The sequence below is a fragment of the Pelophylax lessonae genome (assembly GCF_965119305.1).
Source record: "Pelophylax lessonae genome assembly, chromosome: 4".
In the NCBI taxonomy this organism is placed as follows: Eukaryota; Metazoa; Chordata; class Amphibia; order Anura; family Ranidae; genus Pelophylax; species Pelophylax lessonae.
The window spans coordinates 59,124,859-59,144,511 of NC_138771.1; the positions used below are offsets into that span (position 1 = coordinate 59,124,859).

At 47.1% G+C, this 19,653-nt stretch overlaps 1 protein-coding gene across 2 annotated transcripts in view; it reads left to right on the forward strand.

Annotated features, from left to right (window-relative positions):
- TTLL13 (tubulin tyrosine ligase like 13) overlaps positions 1 to 19,653 on the forward strand; it is a 92,886-nt gene that overhangs the window by 50,888 nt on the left and 22,345 nt on the right. For both annotated transcript variants that reach the window (XM_082253224.1, XM_082253223.1), the window contains exons 11-12: positions 1,446 to 1,634; positions 5,247 to 5,430. In XM_082253224.1, coding sequence (XP_082109350.1) covers positions 1,446 to 1,634; positions 5,247 to 5,430 — 373 coding nt within the window. The remainder of the gene's footprint in view (positions 1 to 1,445; positions 1,635 to 5,246; positions 5,431 to 19,653) is intronic.

The window sequence follows — 19,653 nt, forward strand, 5'->3', positions numbered from 1 at the left end:
ATGTAAACCCGATTCATGAAATTAGACCTGGGCACATATATCTGTAGAGTTGTTTATCTCTCTCTAAAGCCCTAAGTCCCATGTCTTACTGCTGCTGCATTCCTCTGTCATCAGCATGATAACTTCTCCGGCACAGGAGATAGAAGCAGCTGAAAATTTGTGTTGGGGTGGGTGCACAGAGATAGATTAGCAGAGAGCTTGTCTAGTCACAGTACTGCTCTGCATGTTTCTTCCTTCCTCTGCCTATGTGGAGGGGGGGAGGGTGCCTTCCCTCCAATCAGCTGTCACACAGTGTATGCCAAGACTCCACACCCAGTGCTGGAGCAGGAAGAAAAATTTTGAACACAATGTTCACTTTCTAAACAGTGTAGAAAGTTGAAGACAGCAGATAAATAAATAAAACTTATGTAGGGAGATTTCCTGTCTGTATCATCTGAGGCTGTTCACTGCACTGGGTATATGTGAGCGTTTACATCCACTTTAAGTTTTATTCTGTATCCACTCCACTCTGTGATTAGTGACACCACAGATGCTATATGCTGTGTATTTTTCTATAAGTGCTTTTGATGGCCATTTGTCTGATCTTACAAAATAAAAAAAAAACTGAAAAATGGGCAACTTGCACTCTTTCAGTGGTCTCACTTGATCTCAGATACACAGTCTATAGCAGTGATGGTGAACCTTGGCACCCCAGATGTTTTGGAATTACATTTCCCATGATGCTCATGCACTCTGCAGTGTAATTGAGCACCATGGGAAATGTAGTTCTAAAACATCTGGGGTACCAAGGTTTGCCATCACTGGTCTATAGTGTTGGTTAGTTAGCAGGGGAGGACTGGGCCAGGGGGCAGGGGTCAATTGCCCCCAGGCCTCTCTGATGCCCCAAAAAAGGCTGTATCGCTTCTGCCACAGACATGCCTAAAGGATTCCTTGTGTAGATAAGTAAAAAGTCCCCACTGCTGACCTACTGAGCGCGGGATAAAGACAAGGACAGAGCGCAGCCCTCCCACCCAGCATGGATGCTGTAAGCTGTGTCTGAGCAGAGGTCGCTTCCATCCCCCACTGAAGACTCTCCTCCTCCGGCCAGCCCCGACCCAGCTGTCCCAGCTCCCCCCAACCGCCCCTGCTGGCCAGATCGGGAAACCAGACTCGGCCAGTGATTAGGAAGTACCTGGAGCTGAACTTCAGCCTGGAATGAGGGTCAGAAGGAGGCCGGGAAGAGAGAGAGAGTGGGAGGTGGGCCAAGTTGCGGCACCGTGGGTCTCTGGTTTGTACTTGCCCCCTGGGCTGAAAGTTGCCAGTCAGCCCCTGTTAGCAGTGTACAAATCCTGAAAATGAAATTTTCCATAGACATCTGCGTTTGCATTTTATGTGTCTGCATATTGCTTCTATAAGTAAACCGGTGTGTCTGCTGTCCTATTCACACACGCATTTTGTACACACAGACGTGAGCAGTTGGAAACGTCCCAAGCTGCTTGGCTGGAACAGGTTGAAAAATATGAAGACAACCACCTGGGAGGCTACCAACGTATTTACCCACAAGGCAAAGGAGACAAATACGAGAAGTTCTTTAAACACAGCAGCTCTTTGTTTCAGGAAACGGCTGCCTCCAGGGCCAGGGAAGAGTGTGCTAGGTAATGCCTCACCCTCTTGGCTCAGCATGTATTCAGATATGCCGACTTTGATACCTGATACACAACAACAGTACAAAAGAGTAACTACAACAAGGAAGTAAGATCAATTAAGGGATGGCTAGAAGCGATTAACTGCTAAATCACAGAGGGAATGATTCATATTGGAGGATAATATTTACAATCTCAGCATGGGTCTACAGTGGAATTATGTAAATTGTTGTCTTTAACCACTTCAGCCTTGGTAGGTTTTACCTCCTTAATCACTTGCCGACCGCCGCACGACTATCTACGTGGGCGGTCAGCCCCTCACAGGCAAAGTGACGTAGGTCTACGTCGCTCGCCTGTGAGGGTTTAGGGAGCGAGCGCGCGCCGCCGGAGGCGCGCTCCCGCTCCCGCGTGGTCACGGACCCCCCCGCGCGCGTGACCGGCGGACCCGATCGCCGCCGGCCACTCTGCGATCGGCGGGGGAGAGGGAGAAAGTCAGGCAGCTTGTGTAAACAAGCTGCCTGTCATTCTCCTCTCTGTATGAGAGCTGATCACATGGATCTACTATGTAGATCCATTGATCACTCTGCATACAGTTGAAGCCCCAGCCAATCACAGTTAGAATCACGCCCCTAGGGACACACACAGCCCCTCCCTCTGAAATAAAGTTAACCCCTTCACTACCAGTGTATTTTTACAGTAACAGTGCATATATATAGCACTGATTACTGTAGAAATGTCACTGGTAACCCCAAAAGTGTCAAAAATGTCAGTCAAGGGTCCGATCTGTCCGCCGCATTGTCGCAGTACCGCAAAAAAAATCGCAGATCGCCGCCATTACGCGTTAAAAAAAAAAACAACAAAAATGACAAAAATCTTTCCCTTTGTTAGTAAACGCAATAACTTTTGCGCAAACCAATCAAAATACGCTTTTTGCGATTTTTTTTTACCAAACATAGGTAGCATAAAACAAATTGGCCGAAAATATTAAAAAATTTTGATTTTTACATTTATTTTTGGGGGAATTTCATATAAAAAAAAAGGGAAAAATATTGCTATTTTTGCAAAATTTACGCTCTTTTTTTGTTTATAGCGCGTGATCAAAAAATCGCACAGGTGATCAAATACCGCCAAAAGAAAGCTCTGTTTGTGGGAAAAAAAGGACGCCAAATTCGTTTAGGTACAGCGTCGCACGACCGCGCAATTGTCCGTTAAAGTCACGCAGTGCCGAATCGCAAAATACCCCCTGGTCAGGAAGGGGGTAAAATCTTCCGGGGCTTAAGTGGTTAATGACCAGGTCATTGTTTATGATATGGCACTGCATTAACTGACAATTACGCGGCCGTGCGACGCTGTATCCAAATAAAATTGGTGTCCTTTTCCCACAAATAGAGCTTTCTTTTGGTGGTATTTGATCACTTCTGCAATTTTACGTGTGCTACAAAAAAAAACAATTCTGGAAAAAAAAAATATATATATATTTCAGATTCTGCTATATAACATTCCCAAAAAAAAAAAAAAAAATTTAAAAATCAAAATTTTAGGCCAATTTGTATTCTGCTACATATTTTTGGTAAAAAATTTGCAATAAGCGTATTTTGATTGGTTTGCGCAAAAGTTATCGCGACCACAAACTAGGGGAAAGATTTGTCATTTTTATTTATTTTTTTACTAGTAATGGCGGCGATCTGCAATTTTTAGCAGGACTGCGACATTGCGGCGGACAGATCGGACTTCTAAGTGACATTTTTGACACTTTTGGGGGGACCAGTGGCATTACTACAGTAATCAGTGCTAAAAATATGCACTGTTACTGTAGTAATGACACTGGCAGGGAAGGGGTTAACGTAGGGGTGATCAAAGGGTTAAGTGTGAGCCTAGGGGAGTGTTTTCTAACTGTATGGGGGATGCACTTGTGAAATGACCACAGAGACCTGTGATCCTATATAGCAGGATCACAGGCGCGCTGAGATAATTTCAGAGAAAAGAATGGTCAGCTGTGTTTACAACATCTGACTGTCGCCCTCTCTCAGAGGGGAGCGATTGCGGGTGCCCGGCCCTTTGCATCGGAATCCCCGCTGCCTAGTGGGGGTGGTGTTGCGCGCTCGCCCCTTAGCACCATGTGCGCGGCCGACGTAGAGCTACGTCGTCTCGCGCAGCTGAGCCAGCCTGCCACAGTAAAACTGCGGCGGGTGGTCGGAAAGTGGTTAAGGAAGCCAAGATGAGCAGTCAAGACAAAAATTAAACCTGATCGAATGCAATTTGTGAAAATTGTGCAAGAGTGTGGCTGTCCATCCTCAACAGAAGTCAATCGTTAGGTCTTCTCCTGTTGAAAAGGTATGTTGGAAAACTTTTGTCGCTCATGTACGGTACCACTGTCAGAATACAATGTTGCGGCATAAGGGGGGATTCCTCTATCCATGAAAAACTACCCATCTATGGCCTGTGATTATTCATAGTAATTATGGCCTTGCACTTGTGTCACTCAAACATTCATGGGCAGTAAACGGAAGCATTGTGCTTATTGTTGATTTTAAGCTGCTAACAGTAACAAGTTACTGCAGGTAATGATGCAAGTGAGTACACCCCTCACATTTTTGTAAATATTTTATTATATCGTTTCATGTGACAACACTGAAGAAATGACACTTTCCTACAATGTAAAGTAGTGAGTGTACAGCTTGTATAACAGTGTAAATTTGCTGTCCCCTCAAAATAACTCAATAAACTGCTGGCAACAAAAGTGAGTACACTCCTAAGTAAAAATGTCCAAATTGGGCCCAAAGTGTCAATATTTTGTGTGGCCACCATTATTTTCCAGCACTGCCTTAACCCTCTTGGGCACGGAGTTCACCAGATCTTCACAGGTTGCCACTGGAGTCCTCTTCCACTCCTCCATGATGACATCACAGAGCTGGTGGATGTAAGAGACCTTGTGCTCTTCCATCTTCTGTTTGAGGATGCCCCACAGATGCTTAATAGGGTTTAGGTCTGGAGACATGCTTGGCCAGTCCATCACCTTTACCCTCAGCTTCTTTAGCAAGGCAGTGGTCGTCTTGGAGTTGTGTTTGGGGTCGTTATGTTGGAATACTGCCCTGCATCCCAGTCTCTGAAGGGATGGGATAATGCTCTGCATCAGTATGTCACAGTACATGTTGGCATTCATGGTTCCCTCAATGAACTGTAGCTCCCCAGTGCCGGCAGCACTCATGCAGCCCCAGACCATGAGACTCCCACCATCATGATTGACTGTAGACAAGACACACTTGTCTTTGTACTCCTCACCTGGTTGCCACCACACACGCTTGACACCATCTGAACCAAATAAGATTATCTTGGTCTCATCAGACCACAGGACATGGTTCCAGTAATCCATGTCCTCCTATCTTTCTTCATCAGCTAAATTACTATTTCTATTGATTAAAAAAAAAAACTTAATATACACGGTCCATCCCTGCATTGCCTTGCTATTTCGAATATAGAATGAGTCTTCAATATCGTAGTACTTACCTTAAATTGTGAAAACCCTTGAATAGTAACCACCTGACTTAATCTTTTTTCCAGCCCTGTCCTTCTCGTATTATCTGTCTATTGCTTCATTAAAAGCCATAAACATTTCCATTACAGGCAGCAGTTAGAAGAACTTCGACTTAAACAAGAACAGAAAGAACTGCCCAGTGGAAAGAAGAAGAAAGATAGCAAGGACACCCTACAAGGAGAGTCGGCAGGAGAAAAGCCTGTGAAATGCAAGGTGACGAGGAGGCCATCCCTACGCATTATGTCCAGTGGATGTAGAACAGCAGAGCGAAAGGTGCAGTGAACATCTGATACTGACATATTGTATACTATAATGGCTAGTTAGAAAGCGAATGTATTTGACCAGGCTAATGTAATCTGCAGGGCGTTAGATGATCCCGGTGTGTCCTGTAATGAAATACCATGGTAATTCCAGTTCCAGATTATTGGTAAACGGATAGGCTCAACTGAAAATCTACCTATGGGGTGGCACCAAGTATTTCAACATAACTCAGCATGGGTTTGTTCAGTGCAAATATGTACATGGATAATTATCCCACAATTGTTCTAAAGGACAGTTGTTCAGTAGTCCGATCTTATACCCCAACATCAATGGCTAATGTACATTTTAAAACGTATCTGTTTTTGACTCATTTTAATGATAGCAATACCCTTCCCAGTTTTAAGAAGTGGTGCCAATAATTTAAGCACTTTAGATATTCGGTTGTTTACTTTTTTTTTTTTTTGTAGAAATAGGCAATGACTGATTAAATGTGATGTGTCAGCTAGCTTGGTCGCAAAGCTTTTCCAACAGGCTAGAAAATATAGTTAAAGGAGAAGTATGGGGTTTAATCACTTGCTGACCGTGTGTACTATAGCTTTACTACTATAGTGCAGGCCAGCTGTGCAGAATGGCGTATATATACGTAATTCTGCTTTTCCGGGCAGGGGGCACGCAAGCTCACTGCCGGCGCATATCGATCAGGGGGTGCCAGCCTATGGATGGCCGCGGGCACCCGCTGATCGGTGAGGAGGAAGACGGGACAGAGCTCTGCATATATAAACAATGCAGAGCTTAGTCCTCTCAGTGGGGATTTTCCAAAACGAGGAAAAAAAAAACGTTGCATCCTTAGGGGTGTACTCACTTTTGTGAAATACTGTATGTATGTATGTGTGTGTGTGTGTGTGTGTGTGTGTGTGTGTGTGTGTATATATATATATATATATATATATATATATATATATATATATACACACACACACACAGGGCCGGCGCTACCAGTAAGGCGACCCAGGCAGCCGCCAGGGGCGCCAGCATCCTGCTGCTGCACCCAGAATCAATCAAGTAATGGACTGCTGGCGGGTGCAGGCGGCCAGGGGCGGACTGGGCCGGGGAGAGGACATGCATTCCCCCCCAGGCTGCTCTGATGGACTGTAAAAAGACTGCTTAAGCCGCAGCAGTCATGGGACTATTTTTTTATTTTCGGCTACTTTACCTCGGACTCCTTTCCCAGGAGTCGGGCTGTATTTGCTCTGCCGCCCGTTCCGTCGCTGCCCACTGTCTTTCTAGCTCCTCCCTAACACTCGGCCACCTGTTCAATCTGACACTCCTCCTCCCATTTGTTTCCAGCCAAACCCCGCCTACACTCCAGCCCCCTACATGCACTGTGTGTCTGAGCTCAGCCTACCTGTGGAGACCAGCCTGAGGGGGGAAACTTAATTCGTGAGTAAGCTATCTGCACCCTGCACAACCCCCCTCTCTCCCACAACCTCTTTTTGTTTCACCACTTCTTTCCTTTTTAATTTTTTACTCCCCCTGTGCAAACTGGGGGAAGGGGGATTGTGCAGACTGGGGGGGGGGGGGGTAATTGTGCAGACTGGGGAAGGGGGGGATTGTGTAAACTGAGGGGGGGCTGTGCATTCTGGGGGGGGGGGATTGTGAAGACTAGGGGGAACTAGGGGGGATTCTGTAAACTGAGGGGGGCTGTGCAGACTAGGGGGGGATTGTGTAAACTGAGAGGGGATTGAGCAGACTGGAGGGGATTGTGCTGACTAGGGGGAGGCCGTGCAAGGACCTGCTGAGCTGCCATCGCTGAGGTGAGAGACCATAACACAGCTGACCCCCACATCAGGTTGCATTGATGGGTACTGGTGAGGTTGCATTGATTGGCAATAATGATGCTGCATTGATGGGCACTGATGAGGCTGATCTGATGGGCACTTATGAGGCTGAGTTGATGGGCACTGATCAGGCTGCATTGATGGGCACTGATCAGGCTGAATTGATGTTGAGAAAGGGGTGGGACATATGTGATGTCATATGGGCAGATCATATGGGTTTGAGATGTCACATCGTGGGCTAAAGCTTATGGGGGGGGCGTCAATTTTCATTTTGCCTAGGGCGGCAAAAACCCTTGCACCGGCCCTGTATGTGTGTATGTATGTATATATATATATAGATATATATATCTATATATATATATATATAATGTGTGTGTGTGTGTGTGTATATGTATATATATGTGTATAGGGAATTCTGCAACATAAGACAGCAGGTCAGGCCTAGCCTGCAGGTTTTAATACGCTGGTGGAAAAAAAAAAGTATTTTTTTGCATCTAGCATTCATTACAGGGGCCATTTGACAAACCTGAGACAAAAAAAAAAGTTTCTAAGTTTTAAAAACTCACTAAAGCCCGGTTCACACTGCCGCGACTTCAGATCTGTTGTGGTGGCGCAGCATCATCGCAGCTTGCATACGACTTCTTTAACAGAAGTCAATGCAAGTCGTATTGAAGTCACACCAAAAGTAGTGCAAGAACTTTTTTCTAAGTAAGAGCGAATCAAGTCGCTTCTGTTAGAACAATTCCATTGCCGCTAATGAGGTTGATTTGTCATGCAACTTTGAACTCTCAGGTCACATGACAAATCACGCCAGTGTGAACCACGGCTAAGATGCAGCACATAGGTTGCAATTATTACATAGTAATTAATACAATTTCTACTTAAAATGCAAAACTATTTAAGGCATGTACTGCAAGAAACTGGACAATTGTGAATGGATCAAGCATACCTAAAACCAAGAATGTTATATATTGCAACCTACCAAGCCATAGATGAGGCGACTGCATTTGTTTTTTTGTTTTTTTTCCATGCTTTTTTTCCCCATATTTTTCCCTGTTAATGGTGCAAATAACACTCTTACTGTCCCATTGGTGGCTACACTTCTCCATGGTATCTATGGGGGCAACCATAGTTATCACAAAGGCTGGATTTCAAACATGTCTGCCTTTTTTCATCTTCATTACATGATAGATGGGTGGGACTAGTAGTTCACAAATGAAGGATAACATTCTTCTTGCTGTCTTTTCAGCATATAGGAAGTGACTAAGGACACTGCATTTCTGGCATTATTTATTGATTACAGCTACATATATAGCGCCGTCAATTTACGCAACGCTTTACATATATATTAAACATTCACATCAGTTCCTGTCCTCAAGGAGCTTACAATCTAAGTTACCAAACTCACATTCATACATGTGTAGCACCCTCCTAGACAGGTGCTTGATAAAAGCCTCTTTTTTGCTCCTGCTGGGGAGCTTGATCTGTTAGTTTTACCTGTCCCATGTTTCCAGGTGTGATGTACTCAGAGTTGTATAAAGTACTCGAAACCCATACTTGAGTAAAAGTACAAGTGCTCGATCAAAAAGTGACTTGAGTAGAAGTGGAAGTGCTTGATCAAAAAGTGACTTGAGTAGAAGTACTAAAGTATTCAACATTTCTCTTACGTCCTCCGACAGTCGCCGCCTCCTCTAAGTCATCACAATTGGGTATTGTCCACCTATCCGTAGGAATAGCTAGGCATATAGACTTAGTCAAAAGACAAAAGGCATTAGCATATACACACCCACGGGGGCTGTCCCATCTGGTCAATACCCCCCCTGCATCACCACTCCCAACTCAGTTTTAGTTTGCCTAGCATCAGGAATAGTTCAGGCTACCTTGTGCTGGGGCTTCAGTCTCAGCCTTCCTAAATCTTTTATTTGATTTTCTTTTAAATGTCAGTTTTTTTTCTCTCACTTTACTAGCTGTTTATTTTGTCAGCTTTAGTGTTAGTTTATTCTTCGGATGAAGATGGATCATGCGGTGCTGGGATTCGGACTGGCCGCCCTGGTTCTCCAGGGCACAGAGGGTCAGATGGACCCCCAGCCCGCCATCGAGCGTTCAGCTATGGTTCGCCCTGGCATTAAGAACGACCCATCCCTGTTCGCTGCAGGGATGCAGCCGTGAGGTGGCTACCTCACAGGACTCGTCTGCGCTGCTGCAGCGTCATGTCCCTGGCTCACGGCACTCCCTGTCAGGAGAGGACAGAGGTTTATCCGTGCATAGAGGCTCCCCCACGCCATCGGGTACAGGTAAGTACTTTTCTGTGTGGGGCCTCTGTCTGGGGTGGCAGTCTGTGTTGCTGTGTGTCCCCATGTCTGTGCCTGTGTGACTCCCTGTGCGATCCCTGCGGGGTTCGCTTTGTGCAGATCTGTATGTTTTTGCTGGGGGTCCCTGTCCCTGTGTCACCTTAGGTGCATGTTTGGGGGTACAGACTTGAGTGTTGTGCGGCGACCGCTGCGGGGGTATGTTTGCGCGGTCCGCCATGTTTTTTACTGCACATGGATATGGCCCCTCTGGGGCGAGTATACAGATCGTTTTGGCGCCCTCCGCCGCCATTTTGTGGGCTGTAGAACGATCGGTTCGGCCGCATGTCGGCGGCCATCTTGGTGTAGCCTCCAATGCATTTCCTATGGGCAGCCATTTTCCCTGAGGTCTGGCTTATAGCCAGCCCCTTCCAGCAGCATTTCCTTCTCCTCTCAGGCAGCAAGGACACAGGTAGCAACGATCTGCGGGCTCTGCAGTGTATCTCTCTCAGTCTTCTTCTGCATACTGCTTCTGGCTCAGTTTTCTTTCTCCTTTTGGGGGTCTTAATAGCTGTGACAGTAGCGGTGGGCTGCGCACTCCGCAGCGCTATTTAAGGGGACAGTACACAATTTTTTTGCACTGTAATTTTTTCTTGTCTTGAGCCATGGATTCTCAGGAAAGCAAGTTTCCTCCAGCTTTAGTGGGGGGCCCCAGTTCTCCTGTGGCTCCGCTGCGACCTGATCTGGCTGCTGTGGTTGCGACTTTAGTGGCAAATATGGAAATGCTGATGTCTGAACGGGCTGCGAGAAAACGGCCCAGGCTGTCTCTCTCTTCTGATTCAGATGGGGATATGGCTGCTGCTGCTGCTGCTGCTGCGAGCGTGCCCTTTTCAGGGTCCCGCTCATCCCTGGACCCCCCGGGGTCTGAGGGGGAGGCTGAAATTGAGGGTGTTGACACATCCTCCCCAGGGTCACCTGAAGAACGGGCGACAATGGATGAGTTGATTGTTTCTGTGAAGGAAACCTTGCATTTAGAGGATGAGCCCACTCCTCCGGGTGTTGTGTCCTCTTTTGGGACGCACAGGACCCGCAAGTCTGCGCAGGTTTTTCCCTGCCCAGCTGAATTTTCATTACACTGTTAATGAAATGTGGCGCACGTTAAAACGTCCATTCGTGGTGCCTAGTCGGTTCAAATTGCTTTATCCTTTTGCGCCGGCTACGGAATCGCGATGGTGTGTGCCTCCACAGGTAGATCACACTGTGGCCGTGCTGAACAAGGCTACCTTGGTTCCTACTGAGGATACTCCGGTTTTCCGGGATCCTACGGACCGGCGGTTGGAGTCTCTAGCCCGCCATTCCTATACTGTGGCGGGTTCGTTGCTCAAACCCGTTTTCGCATCCTATATGGTGGCTCAGGCGGTAGCTGATTGGATCAAGGTGCTTCGAAGCACCCTAGTGTCTGATGACGTGCCGCCTGCACGACTGGAAATGGTGGACCAGATCCACCAAGGAGTCATGTATTTGTGTGATGCGGCCTTAAATGAGGCCCCCTTGGTGACTCGCCTCTCGAGTGTCGCGGTGCTTAACCGGCGACTGATATGGCTGAAGAGCTGGTCGGCCGACCAGTCCTCACGGAAAACAGTTGCTGATTTTCCCTATGCTGGCTCTCGCCTTTTTGGCGAGGCATTGGATACCCTGGTGAAAGGCGTAACGGGGGGCAAGAGCACTATGCTGCCCCAGAACCCGAAGAACAAGTCTTTCCGAGGCAAGCGGGGTTCTGCGCCTAGATCCAATCAGGGGTCCTTTCGTGCCTTTCGGAACCAATCCAAGGGCAAGCCCTTCAAGGCCCAGAGCAACCAGAAGAAGCCCTGGGCGGGTAAGCAGTAGGCCGGCAATGCCGGCTCGGCGGGACAATCCGCCTCTGCCTGAAGGGGCGCCCTCACCCATTTCAGGGGTGGGGGGACATTTGCGCGGTTTCCTCCGACCTTGGCTGCTCCGGATATCGGACAGGTGGGTCCAGGAAATCGTTCGATCAAGATACAAGATCAAATTCCTTTCCAGGCCGGCGGACAGATTCTTTCCCTCCAATCTCCATCTGCTTCCGGGGTGTCTGCAGGATTTGCATCGGGCAGTGCAGGACCTGCTTGCTCAGGGAGTGATTGTCCCGGTGCCTCATCGGGACAGGTTTCGGGGGTTTTATTCGAATCTGTTCACTGTGCCCAGGAAGGAGGGCAAAGTGCGTCCTATTCTGGACCTGAAAGCGCTGAACCGCTTCGTGCGTGTTCGAAAGTTTCGAATGGAGTCTCTCTGTTTGGTTGTGGCCTCCTTGAGTCCGGGTGTAACGCTCTGGGTTTGTTTTAGTGAACTGGATTTGCAGCTGCAGAATTTCCACTCAGTAGTCCTGTAGAGATGTGTTGAATCACCATATCCAACTCTCCAGACTCATCATTGTGGCCCAGCCTGCTTCAGCATACACATACACAAACACTCAGATAAGATGTTCCTGGAGTGATAGATCTGTATGCAGTAGTGTTGAGGTGTTATACTGAAGGATAGGCTTGAGTAGTGATAGCAATGATAGGCACTAAGGTAGTAGTTTTGCAGGAGTGATAGCAGATGGTGATAGATAGTATGCAGGAAGGTTAGCAATCATGTACAAGTATCAGGCGGTAGGGGACAACAGATGGAGTGTACAGGAGATGCTAAGTTAGTGCAAGGATATAGATGGTAGTAGGCTCAAGAGCTAGCAATCTATGTAACGGTGCAGATTATAGAAATAGTAATGCATAGATCCTAGAGATAGCAAGAGTAGATAGTGTAAGTTGATAGGAAGGAATCCCCTGCGGGGTACTTATCACTAGTTGGTTTAGCGAGGTGAGGGGTCCGGTAGTGAGATAAGGATCAAGTAGCGAGATACAGGATCAAGTAGCGAGATACAGGATCAAGTAGCGAGACTCCGGTCAATCCAGGTATTGGGGAAATAGCTGGAGGCTTCGGCAGCGTCAGACAAGGCTGTATAACAGGCGGTTTGCACGAACCCCTTGTGAGTGCACACCGGCGATTGAAATAGCCGCTCAGAGCGGCGCCTAGTGGTGACATCATCGGTGTTTAAAGAGACAGGTAGCTATATGCGTTCCACCTACCTGAATGGTGGAACGCAATGCGGAAGTAAGAGGCTAGAAAGGTACCGAAGGTACCAGGATCTTACAGTACCCCCCCCTAAGGCCGGCTCCAGAAGGCCTATAGCACTGGTCTCTCGGGGTATTTGGAGTGGAACCTTCGTATAAGCCTGGGAACGTGAACGTCAGAAGCATCCAACCAGGTGTCGTCTTGGGGACCATAGTTCTTCCATCTGATGAGATATTGGAGTTTTCCTCTGTGGATACGAGAATCCAAAATCTCCCTAATCTCAAATTCTTCTCCCCCTTCAACTTGTACTGGAGGTGGAGGCGAGATGGTAGGTCTAATTCCTTGGTTGGGAACATGTGGCTTCAGTAGAGACACGTGAAAGATGGGGTGCATTTTAAGATCTGCCGGTAAGGTGAGTTGAACTGCAGCTCTCCCAATGAGCTTCTCGATTGGGAAAGGTCCCAGAAACAAAGGTCCAAGCTTTTTACTGGGGATTTTTAACCTCAAGTTTTTCGTAGATAGCCAAACAAGATCCCCAACAGCATATTGTGGAGAAGGTCTTCTACGAAGGTCGTAGTACCTTTTTTGTTGGCTATGAGCATGCGAGATGGTGGTGTTAAGTAAACCCAGAGAGTCTTTTATTTGGGTAAGATAATCAGAGGCTACTGGGTTACTTGATGGTAGGATGCGTGGTGGAAGAAGTGTGGGATGAAACCCATAGTTTAGGTAGAACGGACTTTGCTTAGTAGTACTGTGGGTTGCATTATTATAAGCAAATTCTGCCAGAGGGAGGAGGTCCACCCAATCATCCTGTAGGTATGAGGTGTAGCAACGCAAATATTGTTCAATGCACTGGTTGACTCTTTCAGTTTGTCCATTGGTTTGAGGGTGATAGGGGGAAGTAAGTTTTCGCTCAATACGTAGTATATGACATAGAGCTTGCCAAAACTTAGAGATGAACTGTGAACCTCGGTCAGATAAAAGAGTCTTTGGAATTCCATGTAGCTTGAACACATGTTTCACTAGTAATTCCGCTGTTTCCTTAGATGAAGGTAGTCTGCGAATAGAAATGAAATGTGCCATCTTTGTCAGATGGTCCACTGACACTAGAATGGTAGTAAATCCTTTGGAAGGTGGTAATTCTACTATAAAGTCTAAGGACACAACTGCCCATGGAACTTTGGGTATTGGTAGACTGCAAAGTAGACCAGATGGTTTTGTAGTGTCAATTTTGGACCTTGCACAGATGTCACACGAGGAAACAAATTTTTGTACAGACGTCTTCATACCAGGCCACCAAAATTGCCTGGTGAGCAAATTGAATGTCTTAGTCATACCCATATGTCCTGCCATAGGAACGTCATGTGATAATTCCAAGATTTTGGTACGCATACCAGGAGGTATGTAGAGTTTGTCGTTAAAGTAGAGGAAGCCTTCTGCATCAGCACTTAGTTGTGGTGGTGGTGAATCCAGTCCTAGACTGTGCAGAATCTCTTCCTTCAAGGAACGAACAACACCAATGATACGATCATGGGGTATTATAGGAAGTGAAGGGATTTCGGCACAGTTATCTTCGGTTAACCGTGATAACGCATCCGCCTTCTTGTTTTTATCTGCAGGTGTGTAGGTCACTAAGAAATTGAATCTTAGGAAGAATAATGACCAACGTACCTGCCGGTAGGAGAGAGTCTTGTTGGTCTGAAGGTATTGGAGATTCTTATGATCTGTATATATGAGTATTGGCAACCGGGTACCTTCAAGTAAATGTCGCCAATTTTCTAGTGCCAGTTTTATGGCAAGCAACTCTTTTTCACCCACTGGGTAATTCACCTCTGGGCTACTTAGTGATTTAGAGAAAAAAGCAACTGGGTGGAGTGGTGAAGTATTCGTTGGTCGTTGGGAAAGAACTGCTCCTACAGCCATATTCGACGCATCTACCTCCAGGATGTATTGGAGGGATGGGTCTGGATGGCGTAGTATGGGAGCAGAAGTGAAGCTTGATTTTAACAATCGGAAAGCTTTATTTGCTTCTTCAGACCAATTGAATGGTTTTTTTACACTTGTAAGTTGTGTGAGCGGTCTCACAATAGAAGAGAAGTTCTTGATGAACTTCCTATAGAAGTTTGAGAATCCAAGGAATCGTTGTAATGCCTTACGAGTTGTTGGTACAGGCCAATCCAGAATACACGATATCTTGCTCGTATCCATCTTGATACCGTTCTTAGATATGATGTATCCTAGGAATAGTACTTCTTCCTTATGAAATAGGCATTTTTTCAATTTTACGTATAAATTGTGTGCGAGTAATCTGGACAACACAAGTCTTACATGTCTTACATGTTCAGACAAGGATTGAGAATAAATATATCATCCAGATATTCCACAACACAAACATCAAGTAAGTCTCTGAAGATGTAATTTATGAACCGTTGAAATGCTGCGGGAGCATTACACAACCCAAAAGGCATCACTAGATATTCGAATAGTCCGTATCTAGTTCTGAATGCCGTCTTCCACTCATCCCCATTACGGATACGGATGAGATTGTATGCCCCTTTTAGGTCCAATTTTGAAAAGTAGGTAGCTCCGCGCACTTGTTCAATGAGTTCGGGAATGAGAGGTAAAGGATAGCGATCCTTTATCGTAATAGTATTTAATTGCCTATAGTCAATAATAGGCCTGAGACTTAAATCCTTCTTGCGGACAAAGAAAAGTCCTGCAGCTGTGGAAGAAGTAGAGGGTCTAATAAACCCTTTCGCTAAATTCTCATCCAAGTATTCCTTGAGATGAGAAAGTTCATCCTGAGAAAGAGGATAAACATGACCGAAAGGTAGTTTACTATTAGGGAGTAGATCAATAGAACAATCATAGTCCCTATGGGGAGGCAACACTTGAGCATTTTTCTCAAGGAAGACTTCTGATAGATCCTGATAACATGGTGGTGGTGTCATTTCATCAGACACCATGGACAGGATTTTTTAATATGATTGGAGGTTACACGTGGTCTCGCAATAGTGAGAGGGGAAGGTTAAAGTCCGCGTTTTCCAATCAATGGTTGGTTGATGTATGTGTAACCAGGGAAGCCCCAAAATAATGGGAAAATGTGGTGAAGGTAATACATCAAAAGTGGTGGTCTCAGCATGAGACTCGTTAGCAGTAGCAAGAAGTGCTTGTGTCTGATTGGTAATTGGACCAGAAGATAACGGAATACCATTAATAAAACTAACAGAGACAGGTTTAGATTTTGAAATAATAGGTATTTTATTCAAAGCAACAAAACTAGTGTCAATGTAGTTCCCACAAGATCCTGTGTCGATCATAGCCTTGGTGGTGATCCTATTTTGGTCCCACTGTAAGGTCAAATGAATAAAAAGATAGGGATTAGAAAAAGAAGTCGTTAATCCCCCCAACAAGACATGTGAACACTCACCCTCTTTTTTGCGGACAAGGGGACAGACGCTTATCAGATGATCCGGGGAGGCGCAGTACATGCAGAGATTTTGAGATTTTCTCCTGGCTCGTTCAGCAGACGATAATGGTGGGTGTATGGTTCCTACCTCCATGGGAGTAGGGTCAACGGACGAAACCCGAGAAGGATTGGGAAATGGTACTCCCATTTTCTCAGTCTTTCTTTCTCGTAATCGTCTGTCAATATTGATGCTGAGTTGTATTAAGGCATCCAGAGTGCCAGGTAAATCCGCTCGGGCGAGCTCGTCTTTAACGGCTTCGGATAACCCGAGTCTGAACTGGGTTCTCAGAGATGCATCATTCCACCCTGAATCAAGGGTCCATCTCTTGAACTCTGCTACGAAGTCTTCAACAGGTCTCCTTCCTTGTTTTAAAACCCTCAATTGGCTGTCAGCAGTACTCTGCCTATTTGGGTCTTCATATAAGCTAGAGAGTTCTGCTAGGAATGTAGGATAGGAGTTGAGAAGAGGGTCATTTTTCTCAAAGAGAGAGTCTGCCCAAGCCCGTGGATCACCTGACATATATGAGATAGTGGTGCAGACTTTAATTTGGTCTGTAGTGTAAGTACGAGGTTTTAAATTAAAAAGCAATTGACATGCGTTTTTAAATTCACGAAATTTTTTCCGATCACCTGTAAACACTAGAGGAGGGTTTATTTGGGCTCACGAGGTTGAGCAGCAGTGAGCTGTGAAACACGGGCTATCTGCTGTCTCAAAGTCTGATTTTCATTTTTCACTTCGGTAAGGGAAAGGATTAATGCATCTACCTTTTGTGTTAGGTGCATCACATGAGTGGCTAATTCTGCTGAATCCATTTTTTTCAGGTTCGTGCAATCTGTAACACTCTGGGTTTGTTTTAGTGAACTGGATTTGCAGCTGCAGAATTTCCACTCAGTAGTCCTGTAGAGATGTGTTGAATCACCATATCCAACTCTCCAGACTCATCATTGTGGCCCAGCCTGCTTCAGCATACACATACACAAACACTCAGATAAGATGTTCCTGGAGTGATAGATCTGTATGCAGTAGTGTTGAGGTGTTATACTGAAGGATAGGCTTGAGTAGTGATAGCAATGATAGGCACTAAGGTAGTAGTGTTGCAGGAGTGATAGCAGATGGTGATAGATAGTATGCAGGAAGGTTTGCAATCATGTACAAGTATCAGGTGGTAGGGGACAACAGATGGAGTGTACAGGAGATGCTAAGTTAGTGCAAGGATATAGATGGTAGTAGGCTCAAGAGCTAGCAATCTATGTAACGGTGCAGATGATAGAAATAGTAATGCATAGATCCTAGAGATAGCAACAGTCTTTAGAATACAAGAGTAGATAGTGTAAGTTGATAGGAAGGAATCCCCTGCGGGGTACTTATCACTAGTTGGTTTAGCGAGGTGAGGGGTCCGGTAGTGAGATAAGGATCAAGTAGCGAGATACAGGATCAGTAGCGAGATACAGGATCAAGTAGCGAGATACAGGATCAAGTAGCGAGACTCCGGTCAATCCAGGTATTGGGGAAATAGCTGGAGGCTTCGGCAGCGTCAGACAAGGCTGTATAACAGGCGGTTTGCACGAACCCCTTGTGAGTGCACACCGGCGATTGAAATAGCCGCTCAGAGCGGCGCCTAGTGGTGACATCATCGGTGTTTAAAGAGACAGGTAGCTATATGCGTTCCACCTACCTGAATGGTGGAACGCAATGCGGAAGTAAGAGGCTAGAAAGGTACCGAAGGTACCAGGATCTTACACCGGGAGAATTCCTGGCTTCGATAGATCTGAAGGATGCGTACCTGCACATCCCCGTTTTCGAGGTTCATCAGCGGTACCTTCGGTTTGCTATCGCAGAGGACCACTACCAGTTTGTGGCGTTACCTTTCGGTCTCGCTTCGGCACCAAGGGTGTTTACCAAGGTGTTGGCACCGGTCCTGGGCCTGCTACGGGCCCAGGGCATTGCGGTCCTGGGGTACATGGACGATCTGCTTCTGAGATCGAGGGCCAGCCAGGACCTTGTGCGCGATCTGTCCATCACGGTACAGACGCTCCAGGAGTTCGGATGGACCATCAACGTTCAGAAATCAGCATTGTCTCCGTCGCTTCGCCTTCCCTACCTGGGAATGGTTCTGGACTCTGCTCAGGCAAAGGTGTTCTTGCCGGAGGACAAGCTCCGGACTTTGCGGGACGAACTCAGGTCCCTCCGGGACAATCCGTCCTCGTCACTCAGGACCTGCATGCGGGGCCTGGGGTTGATGGTGTCAGCCTTCGAGGCGATTCCCTTTGCCCAGTTCCACACGCGGGCTCTCCAGACGGAGATCCTGGCCAGGTGGGACAGACTTCCTCAGTCCTTGGATCTGGATGTCTCCTTGAGTCGCCAGACCAGATTGGCTCTTCTGTGGTGGATCCAGTCCCCGGCGGTGGCGGAAGGCAAGTCCTTCCGCCCAGTGGCGTGGACAGTGGTTACCACGGACGCCAGCCTGTCGGGCTGGGGTGGAGTCCTGGGCCACCTGTCTGCCCAGGGCACTTGGTCGGAGGAGGAATCCTCCCTCCCGATAAATGTGCTGGAACTAAGAGCAATAAAACTCTGTCTCTTCCAGTGGTCGGACTGTCTCCAGGGCCTGCCTGTTCGCGTACAGACGGACAATGCTACCGCGGTGGCTTACATCAAACCCAGGGGGGCACCAGGAGTGCTCGAGCGGCCCGGGAGGTGACCGACATTCTGTCTTGGGCCGAGACTCATGTCCCGGCGATCTCGACAGTTCACATTCCGGGTGTGGAAAATTGGCAGGCCGACTATCTGAGCCGCCAGACCCTGGACCAGGGGGAATGGTCCCTTCACCCGGAGGTCTTTCAGATGCTGTGTGCGAAATGGGGATCCCCAGATGTGGATCTGTTCGCTTCCCGGCTAAACCGAAAGGTGGAAAGCTTCGTGGCAAGAACGCGCGATCCGTTGGCGGACGCCTCGGATGCGTTGGTGGCCCCTTGGCATCAGTATCGTCTGATGTACGCCTTTCCTCCGATTCAGTTGCTATCCCGGTTCCTTCGCAGATTGGCCTCGGAACCGCACATGGTGATTCTGGTGGCACCGGACTGGCCTCGCCGGTCCTGGTACGCCGACGGTGTTCATCTGGCAGTGGCACCTTCATGGCGCCTGCCTCTGCGGGAAGATCTTCTGTCTCAAGATCCGATCTTCCATCCTGCTTTACAGTCGCTGGCTTTAACGGCCTGGCTGTTGAGACCCAGGTCTTGAAGGACAAGGGTCTATCCTCTGAGGTTATCCCTACCTTGATCAAGGCTAGGAAATCTTCCTCTGGTAAGATCTATTACCGTACCTGGAAAGCCTACTTCACCTGGTGTGAGTCCAGGGGGTTTTCCCCTCGTTCTTACTCGGTGTCGAGAATCTTGGCTTTCCTCCAGTCTGGAGTGGATCAGCGCCTGGCGCTGGCCACAATAAAGGGCCAGGTGTCAGCACTGGCGGTCCTTTTCCAACGCCCTGTGGCGTCTCATTCCTTGGTGCGCACAT